At 34.4% G+C, this 15040-nt stretch overlaps 1 protein-coding gene across 1 annotated transcript; it reads left to right on the forward strand.

Moving 5' to 3' along the window:
• The first annotated feature begins 4850 nt into the window (after positions 1 to 4850).
• On the forward strand, positions 4851 to 10181 carry LOC111142305 (islet amyloid polypeptide). The gene is made up of 2 exons (XM_022495355.1): positions 4851 to 4947; positions 9632 to 10181. The coding sequence occupies exons 1-2, from the start codon at positions 4868 to 4870 to the stop codon at positions 9819 to 9821; spliced, it is 270 nt and encodes an 89-aa protein (XP_022351063.1). The 5' UTR covers positions 4851 to 4867; the 3' UTR covers positions 9822 to 10181.
• The last annotated feature ends 4859 nt before the right edge of the window (positions 10182 to 15040 follow it).

Below are 15040 nucleotides of genomic sequence, written 5' to 3' on the forward strand. Positions count from 1 at the left end.
TTTAGGCTTCCTTTGTTCTTTTTCTAGCTGATGTGGTGCTTGATCCGAGGACTCTGGGATCATGACCTAAGCCAAAGGCAGATGCTTAACTGACTGAACCTCTCAAGCACCACTAAAAATTCTTTCTTTATTACTACTTTTTTTTCCTTGCCATTTTAATTGTTATGTGTCTTGGTGTAGATCTCCTTGGGTTGAATTTGTTGAGAGCTTCTCATGCCTACTGGATCTGGATTTCTGTTTCCTTCCTTAGTTTCAAAAAGCTTTCAGTTATTATTCCTTCAAATAAAATTCTGCCCCCTTTTTTCTCTCTTCTTCTGGGATCACTATAATGCAAATGTTATTATGCTTAATGGTGTTACAGAGTTCCCTTAATCTAGTCTAACTTTTTATTAATCTTTTTTCCTTTTCCTGTTCAGCATAATTGCTATTATTTTGTCCTCCAGGACAAAATTTACCATTTATTCCTACTTTACCATTTATTCCTACTAGTATATTTTTATTTCAGTTATTGAGGTCTTCATCACTTATTGGCTCTTCTTTACATTTTCTGTCTCTTTGTTGAGGGTGTCACTGAGGTCCTCCACTCTTTTCAAGTCCAGTGAATATCTTTATGATGATGATTTTGAATTATCTAGCAGGCATATCGCTTATCTCTGTTTTGTTTAGCTCTCTTGCTGTGATTTTGTCCTGTCCTTTCATTTGGAATGCCTTTCATTGGAATGTCTTCATTCTGTCTAACTCTCTGTTTCTATGTGTTAGGAAAGTCAGCTATGTCTCCTGTTCTTGAAAATAGTGGCTTTATGAAGAAGTCTTATAGTGCCTTGTAGTCCAATGTCCCCTGCTCACCAGAACCTGTAGCTTCCTATGTGTTGTGTGTGCCCTACTGTTGTGGCTGAGCTGCATTTGCCTTCAATCCAGTCATCTGCAGTGGCTCTCTTTGCCTGTAGTGGCCAGGGTTTGGTTCCTGTGTTGTTAAGGGGCCAGTCGTAGGCCACCTTGGGCATGAGTTCAGTCAGACCAGGCCTTTGACAGAGATGTGGTCCCACCAAAGTATAGGGCACTTTCCTTGGGCTGTCCCCTATAAAGCTTTTGTTGGTAGGTGGGGCCTGAGGTCAGACCAGTTGTCTGCTTCTAACCCACTACTGGAACAACAGTCAAACTGGTATAGTTATTTTCCCCTCTCCCCAGGGCAGGGGGCACTTTGTCATAGTACTAGCCCCTATCAGGGCTGTTTGTACATTGCCACACTTGTGGAACCACTTTGGATAGACTCCTGCAGAGGGCAGGTTGGAGAGAGTGGATCTGCAGAAGAGCGTGGAAGCAAGGCACATTGTATTAGAAAGTTTTGCACAAGTCTGCTGTGGGAGGAGACCTGGTCTGCTTTGGAGAGCTGCAGAGACTAAGTTGAAGGGATGAGTCGGCAAAAGAGTATGGAGGCAGGCCATGTTGTTAGCAAGTGAGGTAGAGAGTTCATGTTGTGCTGTTTCCCACAGGTGTCCCTGTGACTAGGTTGGGTGGTGGAGGAGGGAAATGGCAATTAGTAGCTCTTTTGTTCTTGTAAAAGTCTCCCAAAGATCCCTGCCCCTTCTGCACATGCTGTGAGATGAGTAAATAAATCTCCTTCCCACATACTGCAGGCATTTTTCAAACTACTGTTTCTATGCTATTATCTCAATGGGACTATTTGTTATGTTGTCTTGTTAAAGGCAGAGACTCAGTTTCCTATCACCCTCTAGTTCTCCCAGAGCCAACCAGCTGATTTTTAAAGTTCCAGGTGTTAAGCCCTGCTAATGTAAAAACTCGAGATGTTAAGTCGCTCTGGTTTTCAAAGCCAAATATGGGGATTTGCCATCCCTGAGTGTGTTCTCCTTGCCTACAGTGTCTGCTGTGGGGTCTGTTCCTCTCCCTTCGCTGTGTTTACTGAGTTCCTCCTGGAGACAATCCCATGGGTCAGCTTAGCTTCTGACCAAGTTCCCACCCTTCCTACCATTTTTGATGTGGCCACTTCTTTATGTTCAGTTGTGAAGAGTCCGTTCTGCCACTCTTCAGATCATTTTCTGTATTATTTACACTGATGTGGGTATTATGTAGGTGTATCCATAGAATGAGGTGAGTTTAGGATCCTCCTATTCCACCATCTTTCCCAGAAGCCCCCAAGATAGTTTTAAAACTATGTAGCAACAACAAAAATGTTTACATAGAAATCACCTATAAATTATTACTATTTTTATGTTTTCTATTTTATATACAATATTGCATATATTGTGTATAGTTCAGGCATTAAATACAGACATTTTTGAATCATATTCTATCTCTCTAAAAACATAATATTTTCTTTATTCATCTGTCAACAGGCACTTAGGTTATTTCCCTACATTGGTTATTGTGAATATGCTGCGATGAACATGTGAGTACAGGTATCTCTTCAAGGTAATGATTTTATTTTCTTTGGTTATAAATCCAGAAGTGAGACTGCTGGATCATATGGTAGTTCCATTTTCAGTTTCTCAAGGAACCTCTGTATTGTTTTCCATTGTGACTGAAATAATTTACATTTCTAGCAACATTGTGCAGCTGTTCCAACATGGGATAATTTGAACATCAAAAAAGGGATATCAAAATACATATATGCTAAAATATATGAGTTCACAATGAGAACCACCAAAAAATTATTTGGTCACTTTTGGAGGATACTAGAGAAGGAACTCATTATTATGTGCAAAAAACTGGTAAGTAAGAGGAAAGAATTAAGCATATATCTTGCCTTTTCTTTAAAACTGTGTCTCAAGGTAGCCAATTAGTTAATGAGGAATGCTCTCCTTTGTTGAAGAATTTCAGCTAGTAAACATAGAGGAAATAATAGAATCAGACTCTCACTTGCGACCTGTAATAAAACAATGATTCTAGGCAATTATCAGCAATGATAGCTAAAACCAGTGACTAAAGAGCTAATGGAAAACTCAGAGTGGACAATGTGGCTGACAAAATCTGATCTCACTGATCAATCTTAACACCACAAAAGAGATTCAGCCAGATGTTGTGATGCAACAGGAAAGAAACAGTATCACATGTGAAGGATTCTTACCTGAATGGAATCATGCCACTAGATCAAACAACAAGTATAGAAGAAAAAATAAAGTTAGGAAAATAAATAAATATGTAGGTTAAAAGCAGGTATTTGGGTTTAAATGAACACTAGACCATAAATCAGAAAAACTAAACTTTGGTTCAGGATTTCAACGTGAACTAGATGTGTAATTTTGGACAAGTTATTTAATATCTCTGGGTTTCTTTATCATTTCTAAATCATTGTATGTACTTTGTTAAATACATTAATTATCTTCTTATAGGAAATCATCATTCTTCCAAATCCTTTGATTTTACATTTTTTTTTTCCTTTTGGAATATCAGTAAATTTTACAGAAATATAAAATTGCAAAATCATTGAATAATTAGAATAAGTATTGGTAAAAATTTTTATTCTTTCTTTCTGAAATTTTTACTAAACACCCTCAAACTGTATTACTAAGCTTTAAAGAAGTATATGAGCTCAGTGAACTTAATTTTTTTACTTGGGGAACTTCCACCTTTTTTAGTTTATATAGATATGCATGTTTTCACTAGCAGTTGGAATTTGTTTTTCTTGCTATATATAATATTAAATTGTCACAACTTAGATTATTAACAAATATAACTTAGAAATATAAGAAAAAAGAAATGTATGGAGAAAATAAAAAAATAACAAATTAAATTTATTCTTTCAAAATAATTGCAATGTTTCTATGCAGTAATAGAAAAAGCAAAAATTTCTTAATTATATAGGTACATGTCTATTTAAATGCTGACAAATTAATTTGGGGATTGAAAATTATTTTTTTGCTGCCTTTAATCTTCCATCTCCACTTCACTGTAAATAACTTCTGATTTCTCTTTTGCGTGTATGTGTGTGTATGTCCTTTTTTAATCTATGTTACCCTCATAGTTTAATCTACTACTGAATGTTCATGGAATTAAGCCATTGAGGTCATTTGACTTTAGCTTCCTCATTAGATTCCTCAGTGTCCCTGGCTTTGCTCTTTGCATATAAACACATTTGTTATTCTTAATCACTTCCTTTTATCAATCCCTTACTAGAGCATACTGCTAACTAGAGCATACTGCTGTGAAAATCCACACTTGTATTTTGCAAAAATGGAAAATTCAAAATTCTGCTGTGTGTGACACACCATTAACTGCCCAAAGACACTCTGTATCTGCTATGTTAGTATTTACTGATGTGTTAATGTAATAATCACCCATCTGCTTCTGCTGTCTATGAGGCACTTTCTATCTATAGGGGTGGAAATTAATGACAGTCTCTCTGAGCTGTCTGATGTCAGAGCTGGGAAATGTGTGAAGGTATATAAGAGCTGGATTACTCATTGGCAAGTGGGGGAAAAATACTCCAGTGGATGCAAGCTTGGGATTGTTCATGAAGCTTTCTTACCATTTAGAGACATTCTCTGATATTGCTGACACTGAAACATTAAAGGTAAAGAGTTTCCTGTTTATGGGAAAGTATTATTTGTTTAGGGAAGAACAGATTTGGAATTAAATATATAGCTTCTTTCAAAGAATGCCTAAAGAGACAAATTGCTATAATATCAACTTTTGAAATTGTTTAGAGAAGGAAATTGGGAAAGTGAAAATTTTGAAAATTGTTTGAACATTATCAAGGGACTATATCAATAAAATTACTATCTTTGGAGATTATGTTTAAAAAGGGATCTTTTACAGTAGGTTCTAGTCTCAAATTCCATCTATCAGAACTATAAAAATTTTCTTCATTTCAATGCTGAATTATTCTTTTCAGAAAATTTAAAAAGCAATGTGCCTCCTGAAGCTTCCAGTAGTTCTCATCGTACTCTCCGTTGCATTAAACCATCTGAAAGCTACTCCCATTAAAAGGTTAGTATCTTAAAAATCCTGTTTCTTTTGTAAAATGTGGGAAAATTAGAATTAAAAACTTCTATTTAACTAACACCTCTTATGCCATTAGATGTATCTTTTTTTTTTTTTTTTTTTTTTTTAAAGATTTTATTTATTTATTTGTCAGAGAGAGAGAGAGGGAGAGAGAGCAAGCACAGGCAGACAGAATGGCAGGCAGAGGCAGAGGGAGAAGCAGTCTCCCTGCTGAGCAAGGAGCCCGATGTGGGACTCGATCCCAGGACACTGGGATCATGACCTGAGCCGAAGGCAGCTGCTTAACTAACTGAGCCACCCAGGCGTCCCTAGATGTATCTTTCTGACAGAACTTCTGACAGACAGGAATGGATAGTTCCAGTTTTGTCAAGAAGTATGTTCTTGGAACCTAGAAGGGCAAAACGAGAACACAAAGCAGGAAAAGCCAAAGGGTAGTAATTTCCATTATATTAACCTGATTCTCAAATAAACTAAAGAAACTTAAAATATATATTCGGTATCAGGTGGGATTTTATTGTATATTTACATAGTTTTTTTTTTTCCTCAGAGGGCTCTGGCAATATTAAAAATTATTGCATGTCCTTCTGGAAATTAAAATACATAGAAATAATCAGGGAGAAAATTAAAATTTTTAAGAACGAGTTAAAAAGCCATTTGTTCTTAGGGGATTCTTTCTATATTGTTAACCGTTCTGTTAAGGAAATAGAACTATTTAAAAAATATGTTCTTCATGAAATTACTTCTGAGCTGCTCTAAATGTAAATTTATCCTTCTTAAAAATGTTTTCAATAGGTAGCACATCCATCAGGATTTCCTAAGAAGGCTTATTTCAAAAGGTGTCATGTCATTTAAGTGGTAATTTTAAAGAAGTCTAAAAAGTATGTCAGGTGAAAATGTTAGCAGTAATTACAACTTTTGAGGGGGAAAGAACTGCAATTCTCCATTTATTTAAAAGATTCTCAAGTCCAAATTCATGCGTATGTCATAAACAATATAATTGAGGATTTGTTTGTGCCTAAAGTAAGTTTGACTTCTTATAGTCTTGTAGGACTGAATTTACATACTCTTTAAGACCAAAGAGTATTAAGGTTACTTTTGAAAAGAGTTTGCTTCAAGTCATATTAAAACTTTTCTCATAGAATTAGTAGCATCTTGTCTATTTTCCTTTGAGGTGCTTTTTTGTTGAGGTGACAGTCTGTGGTGATATGTAGAGTTCTACAGCACCCACGTGTAATAAATAGCCAGAATCTTCCCTTTGCCCTTTCAAGCTTATCGAATTTGCAGAATGTTCTCAGAATTGACTCTAATTTTCAATTGGATTTTTGTGGGTAAAAATAAATGAAACTGACACAAAGTTTCTGGTAAACCAGCAGAACAATAGAATAATAGGAAAATTAACAGTATTACCTAGTATTTCTGTCTTTATCTTGAATTTTTCCCTTCATTAGATATAGACATCTCATGAGCACCTTTATCCAGTTTGTCTTTTTATTATGAGGCAAAGTTCACTCACAAATAAAATAGCAATAACATTTTTTATTTTCAAGTTATTTTCATATTAGTCTCTCAATCTTTTAATTCGAATTTTTATTAGAAATACTTCCAAGGCATTCTTCAAATTACTCTTTAGTGAATTTCCAGAAATCAGTATGTTTGGTCATTTTTTTTTAAGGGGAGAGAATTTATCATCCTGAGCTATTCAACCATGTAATATTTTATATATCTTATAAAAAGCTGTGAAACCTTTGTAGGAAATGAATCAAATTTCACACACTTCTAAAAGACAGTCTGATATAGATTTATCAATGTCATTTTTCTTATAAAATTTAATCATCTTATTTGAGATCTTTTTTTAACTTCTGTACCTGTGACATGAGATTAAGCGGAAACAAACTGACTTTACAAGCCATACCAAAAAATATTTTATACTCTTGACTGAGGCAAAAGGATCACACAATTGCCCACCAACTTTTAAACACTCAGTATACACCTGCTTAGCAGATAATCAGAGGTTAAACAACAGTGTCATTACTTCCACAAATGACTGTTGAGAACTAGAGCAGGAATACAGTTTAAAACGGTTTTAAAAATCCTTGAGAGGTGGGGGCGCCTGGGTGGCTCAGTGGGTTGGGCCTCTGCCTTTGGCTTGGGTCATGGTCCCGGGGTCCTGGGATCGAGCCCCGCGTCGGGCTCTCTGCTCGGCTGGGAGCCTGCTTCCCTTCCTCTCTCTCTGCCTGCCTCTCTGCCTACTTGTGGTCTCTGTCTGTCAAATAGGTAGAATCTTTAGAAAAAAAAAAAATCCTTGAGGGAGCTTAGGTGACACAGTCAGTTAAGCATCCAACACTTGGTTTCAGCTCAGGTGGTGATCTCAGGGGGGCGGATAAAGTCCCTTACAGGCTCAGTCCTCAGTGCAGAGTCTGCTTGAGATTGTCTCTTCCTTTCCCGCTGCCCCTCCCACTCATGTTCTCTCTCTCTCTCTCTCTCTATCTAAAATAAAATAATCTTTAAAAAACCTTGAAACTGAGATATTTTTAAAGAGAGACAATATAAGAGTGATGATACTTCAGTCTATAGTCTGTACTGTTTAAACTCTTAAAGTTATAGTCAATAGGTTTGAACTAGTGTCTGTTACTAAATACTAAATGCCTTGTCTGCCCAAGTAGTTAAAGAGAAAAAAAAAAACCTGAAAGTAGGGATGTGATACCTTTTACTAAGCGTTTCAGCCATCTTTTTCTACCTTAATGATTGTTTGGGAAAGAATCTTATGTATATTAATGCTATATTTACATGAAAAGTCTTGTTTGAAAGCAGTTTCATAACAATGAAACAAATTGATATAGACGCTCTTAATATTTCTTTTAAATGGAATGATGGCTGTTCTAGCTAACTCAAATAAGATATTATTTTAGCTGGAATAATTTTAAGTCCTGTTACAGACTTTGAGACCAGTTATTAAAGTACCACTCAGACACATAGACTAGTTCACCTCTGCTCTAGGTATTTGCCAAACATCTCTTGGTACAGATATCACTTTGAATCTTCCCAATTTGACCCATCATTTCCCTTATTGCTATAAATTTATTATTTTGAAGTGTTTGGGTCAAATTCTAATTTCTGCTTTATTCAAGGAAAGTTTATTCTCTCATGAAGTATCGGTTTAATTCTTAAAAAGCATTAAATCATTCTTTGGAAATGTACATTGGCCATGCTTACTATACATGCAAAGAGAAATAATTAAATAAATAATATAACTAATATTGACATATTAGACCAGATAATTGGGTCCTAAAGTAGGTTTCCTTTGTCTGAATAATAGGCTTGTCAGCATACACTTATACTCAACAATACCAAGTTTACCTGATGCCATAGAAATTTCTGTATTTGGAAGAAAATATGAACATAAAAACCCTAAGGATTTACATGAGATTTACATGAGAAAAACACTTTCTCTTAGGCTATCCCTATACAGAGATACAAATAATGAAGTATTCCCCATACAAAGTAAACACTTGAGATAAAAATCTATTGCATTTTGCCCCAAATTATGTACAACCACTTGCTTCTGGACATATCTACATATCTACATCTCTTTCCCAATTTACACTTATCCTAAGTTTTACTAATATTTTGATTTCCATGGAGCTGAAAACGAAAACATTTCCCTGGCTTTCCTAATCATCTGCAAAAAAGGGGAGCATGTTATCATTCTGTATCCATTGCCAATACCATTTTGAGAGAATGCTGGAACAAAGGGTGGAATAAAAATATACAGTTGACATAAATAATTCCATATATAGAAATAAGAGTTAATATTCAAATAAATTGCTTAACCATAATGATAATTTCTGACTTACCTGGAATATTATTTTGCAATTGTTCCAGGTTGCTAAAAGAATGCAATGAATATTGATACTATTAACATAAAAGTCTTTTGTTTTTAACATTCAACATAGTCCTATCATTAAAATTGTTCAAAAGAACCAAGTAAGTGGCAGAAAGATAATAATGCTTATGTATTTATGTTAAGAGTAATAGAACTTCCACTCTATAACAATGAGAGTTCATGAACCAGAAATAAATTTGATTCCCCTTGGGTCTTAATAGTACCTGCCATTTCTCTCTTAACAGCCCTGATTTAATGATCTCAGGGAACTTAACAAAAATATCTTATACTGCTTAATTTTTATTGGAAAGATGTGGGAAATATATATATATGTATATGTATATACACATGTACATATATATATAAAATTCCACATATTCCAAATTAATATAAATTTTGTATTCTATATCTTTTTCCTATATTGGGAACTAGATTTATCACGATTTAGAAGAATAAAAAAATTAGAAGAATGTAAGACAAAGAAACACTTTTATTATTACTACTATCTGGAATATATGCTGAAGTTTCAAAGGATCATACTGAGAAATTCAACATTAACTATAATGGATAATTGTTATATGATGTCCTAGTCAAAAATTGCTTCTGCTGTATCTTCAAGGTGTCAGAAAATCTCAGTCATCCAGATATTTCCAAACCAAAACATTGAGTTCCTTACATGAAAATGTTTCCTTTAGTTTCCATCAATATGAGATATTTGTTGTACTATAGATGTATCCAATCCTGAGTCTAAGGCTCTAACTTTATACATTTGTTCTATGTCACCAGTCACCAGATGGAAAAGCGGAAATGCAACACTGCCACGTGTGTGACTCAACGCCTGGCAAATTTCTTAGTTCGTTCCAGCAACAATCTTGGTGCCATTCTCTCGCCTACTGATGTGGGATCCAATACATATGGCAAGAGGAACACAGCTGAGATTTTAAATATGGGGCCAATGAATTACTTACCACTTTAGAGGTCAATGTATCTCTATAGTTCTTATTGTTTGTATAAATATACTAGTGACTTCCTGTGTAATTTAACATAAGCTTGAACATGAGTTTTATGTCCCATGTTTACTGCCAGTGCATATAAATTGTGGTGGTAAGAATTGTTTTAAATTTAATGCTGATTAATATCCCATAATAAAAAAGTCAATGTCTTTAAAAATGAAGTTTTCTTGCTACTGATTTTTATTTTGAAAACATATTAAAAACTCATTCTTTTGCCTATATTTTTATGACCTGAGTTTGAGAACAAAAGAGAAAATGGTATTTGGAAACTTGGTAAATTGTAAATAGCTATCAGTAAAGTTAAGAACATTTAAAAAACAGCAATTATAAGGACTCTGTTAAGCAATTCTTTTTTGCATTAGATTTCTGAAATGAGATAAAATGCTATTTTAAAAAACTAATTTTCGCTGTTGACTCGGTCAAAATATTTTTTGAAATTATATTCTTTTTTGTACTTGCTGGTACTAGAGGTTATTTAAAAAGTACAAAAGCAAATTGTGTTTATGAGGGTTTCATTGTGATGAGCTTTTATTAAACTTATATGCACTTTATTCCGTTCAAATGGCTTTCAGCAAATTTCACTCATATTTTGATGCAGGGTATTGCAAAAAAAAACCCAAAAACTTGTGTTCCTATTAATCATGTATGTCTTCAATTAAAAGACCACAGACTTCTGGAAACTATATATTGTATGGTAACGTATTTTGTTTGTTAAACTAATTGGACATTTCCAACAGAGGTTACATGTGTATGATACACTTTTTTTGAAGGAAGCTGTTGAATTGGAATGAAATATAATGTTTCCCTCCAAATCTGATTCTTACAGGGGTATCTGCTTTCCCCTGACCATGAGTTAGTTATACTTGGAAGTAGCATTAACTCAGATAAACTGCTATTGTGTTGTAATTTGCCATTTCTAGAGGCATTAAACTTGTATTTAAAAAAAAAATAGGGAAAAAAAGCGTCTCAATCTGAGTGGGAATCTAACTTGACTTATACATTAAAATTTCCCTTTATAAAGGGTGCCTTAGATTACCATATTATAGTTTTGTGTGTGTATGGGTATAGAAATAGGATATGAAATTTGTAGTGATTTTCTTTTTTCTTTTTTTTTTTTTAAGATTATATTTATTTATTTGACAGATTGAGAGAGAGATCACAGGTAGGCAGAGAGGCAGGCAGGGAGAGGAAGGGAAGCAGGTTCCCTGCTGAGCAGAGAGCCCAATAGGGGGCTCAGTCCCAGGACCCTGAGATCATGACCTGAGCTGAAGGCAAAGGCTCAACCCACTGAGCTACCCAGGTGCCCATGTAGTGATTTTATTTCATAAGTTGCATGTTGAAATTAATAAATGAATGTGTAAATTCCTATTTGTGATATTCAGCTGTCAGCCCATTTTTCAAAGTGGATTTGAGCTCAGCATTTTAAATTGATTAAGTATGATTAAGTTACAATTTCTTAAACTTACTTATTTAAAATTTTCTTATAATAGTCTACTTTAAATAAAATTCTATTGAATATCACCTCCAAATCAACTTACCATTATATTTTTCAAGAGTTAAAAAAATTTTAATGAGTGCATATGACATTTAAAGATACTGTGTATTTTAGCAAACAATTATCAGGAATAAGACAAGAATTATGTGTAGTTATAGTAACCTAACAACCTCTGGTGCTAAGGAGTGAAATGTAGTTAGGGCAAACTATGTAACTTACTCCAACTGGGAGATTTTGGAGAAGAAAAAATGTTATTATATTAATATGAGGGATATTAACAGTAGATGTTTTTAAATTTAGTCATTAAATTTATTATCAAAGTGAAACATTTGAAGAAATTCAGTATTATTTTCTTTGTTGGTAGACCAATAGGAATCTAAATATATAAAAGTTGGGAATCCCTTATTGTATGAGGCTTACCAAATACTTTCCCTGATTTTTATAATTACCTTATGAAAATAATGAGTTAAACTCAATTGATGTAATTGAAAATATCAACAGTAGATTTTGGTGACTACATTTGTCCCAACCTTTCTCACTGTGTCTATGATACCTGAAATCATAGATACTCTCAAATAATCTGGAAGTGATTAAGCCTCCAAATAGTGGGGCGTCTGGGTGGCTCAGTGGGTTAAAGCCTCCAAATACTAATATGCATGCCACAAATTATATTTCACTAAACAACTAAATATACAAGTGATTCCTCTATCTTCCATGTTGCAATACAGAGTCAGACATAGAATTTATTTAGTAATGCTACATTTAAAACTTCTGGAAATTCTCTTCAGCATTTTGAGAGAACATTATGCAATGGAACTCTCACTTCGCTGAAGCCCAAATATTATTATCTAGCAATATTATGCAGATAATCTTTTGATCAAAGTAGAAAAGCCTGTGAGTCCAAAGCTCCTTTGACTGAGTACAAAACAGGTTTTTCATATAAATTTAGAGAAAGTATTCTTTTTCTACCATTTCCCTTTTCCACATACACACTACCCAAAGCTATGGAAAGATTCATCTTCCACTCAGTGCATTTGTAGTAGACATTATTAGTTCTCACCAATATCCTCTCTTTCCTGAGCGTATGAGAGATTACAGTCTCAGCCCTCTTGCATTCAGGTGAGGCCATATGGCTAATTCTGGCCAGTGAAATATTAGTGGAAGTGATGTGTGTCATTTTCAGGCTGATCAAGTAGGTGAAAGACCTATATTTTTCAATCTTCCTCTTTCCTCTGCTGCAGCAGTTCCTGATGAGGAGGCCTTGACCAGGCAGAAGCCCTGAGTGACTTCATGGCTAACATTCCTACCAATCTGTCTTGGACATGGTGTATAATCCAGAAATAAACTTTTGTGACTTTTATCTCTAGCCTACTTTAATACATAACCAAAGTCAAACTTTCACCCTACCTAACGAAGCTGCTTCTCCTGTCAAGTCCACTGAATTTAATAGGAGCATAATTATAATCATTCTCCTTCTCCCACTGTAGTTCAGTCTTGAATTATCACCAATTGCTCAAATTCCTTACTCCAATATTGAAGTCAGTTACCAGGACACATGTACTTGAAAGCCTCCTTGCTACTAAGGTATGTTTCTTCTTTCTTCTTCCATTGACAATAATGTAACTCCAGCCTCTTTACTATAAGCCAAGACCTTACAGAAACCTGCAGATAGTTCTCCAACCCCCAGGATTTTCTGCCATTCTGTACACCAATACCAGAAAAAGGTTCCTAATGCACATTCTTTACTCATCAGTCTTCTACACAGAATTTTTAAAGGGCTTGTTCTAAATCTATGAAAGTCCATCAAATTCTTTATCCTGACGTTCAATTCCCACCATAAATTAGCTCCAATCTTCTTTTCCAGCTTTACTGCACATCATCTCACTTTATACATTCATTCCCTGCCAAACTCTTTGGTTGTTTTATTTGTTCCTGTTCCATCAGCACCTATCCTTTTCTTTTCCAGTCTCTGTCTCTTCCCTCCAACCCCCCAAGCTGAACAACTGTCCCCAGTGCAGCCTTTTGAAATCTTTTCATGACAAAGTCAAGATCTTTCATTATTCCCTTCCTGAATATAATTTCTCCACCCACTGAGTTATTATCACACTTTGAGATATCTTTTATATTCAGAATAAATACATAATTTGAGTATTATTTATTGCCTCTTTATTGTATTAAAAATACCATATTGTTATGTTGTTGCTGTATTATTTGTGTGACTAACACAATTCTTTCCCACACTGTTAGATTCCTAAGGGCACAAACGGGACTCAAATATTCTCCATTCCACAAATTTTCTGTTTTACAAATGAGGAGCTTAAGCCTATTTACACATTCTGGAGAAAGGTATGCTACTTGAGTAGTTTCTGTTTTCTGTCCCTGATATTATACTGGCATAGAGCTTAACAGTTAATTCTTGTCTTCTGAAAATGATTTGACATTTACCACCAGCATCTTTTGGTATGGAATGTGCTTTACACATACCAGAACATATTAATTATGGTTTTCTTGTCTTGAGTTACTAAACCCTTAGGAAATGAATTCCGTCACCCAATAAAGTTAACAGACTATTACACAATTAAATATTTAAATTCCATAAAATAGTTGTTGAAATAAAATCCTTAATTTCCATACGAAGTGGGATTAAATAACTTCCACTGAAAGTGGGTTTTCTGGTGGAGTGGGGCCCGAACAAATAATTATGTTTCTCAATTTATTGTAAGAAAAAATGCCTTTCCATTTGAAAAATGATGAAATATGCTAGCATCCTTCCCTTTCCCATTATTCATTTAGACTATACATTGAATTCATAAACAAATTTCTTTTTTTTAAGATTTTATTTATTTATTTGACACCGAGAGAGAGAGAGAGATAAAGAGAGACAGTACAAGCAGAAGAGGGAACAGCAGACACCCTGATGAGAAGGGAGCCCAACATCAGGCTTGATCCCAGGACCCTGGGATCATGATCTGAGCCAAAGGCAGATGCTTTAACAACTGAGCTACCCAGATGCCCCAATAAACAAAGTTCATAAACAAAATTTAAATCTTGGCCTGTTGCTTAAACTTTGAAAATTATTTAATATTTTATTATTTTTATGAGAATGTGGTGTATATTGGTCATTTCTTTCAATGTGGCTCTTTAACCTACATTACTTGGAAAATATTTATACTAGCTAAAAGTTCTCTATGTTGAAACATTTATTGATGATCATAATGAGGTAACATAGAACACAGTGAGTCATAGTCCTGTAGCATTTTCAACAGAAGAAATTAAGACTCAAACACATTAGAAATCCATCTATCATGACACTCAGACATTCCTTGATCTGAGCCAAAGGCAGATGCTTTAACAACTGAGCTACCCAGATGCCCCAATAAACAAAGTTCATAAACAAAATTTAAATCTTGGCCTGTTGCTTAAACTTTGAAAATTATTTAATATTTTATTATTTTTATGAGAATGTGGTGTATATTGGTCATTTCTTTCAATGTGGCTCTTTAACCTACATTACTTGGAAAATATTTATACTAGCTAAAAGTTCTCTATGTTGAAACATTTATTGATGATCATAATGAGGTAACATAGAACACAGTGAGTCATAGTCCTGTAGCATTTTCAACAGAAGAAATTAAGACTCAAACACATTAGAAATCCATCTATCATGACACTCAGACATTCCTTGAT

Source organism: Enhydra lutris, unplaced genomic scaffold (genome assembly GCF_002288905.1).
Source record: "Enhydra lutris kenyoni isolate GAN:26980312 unplaced genomic scaffold, ASM228890v2 scaffoldscaffold7, whole genome shotgun sequence".
In the NCBI taxonomy this organism is placed as follows: domain Eukaryota; kingdom Metazoa; phylum Chordata; class Mammalia; order Carnivora; family Mustelidae; genus Enhydra; species Enhydra lutris.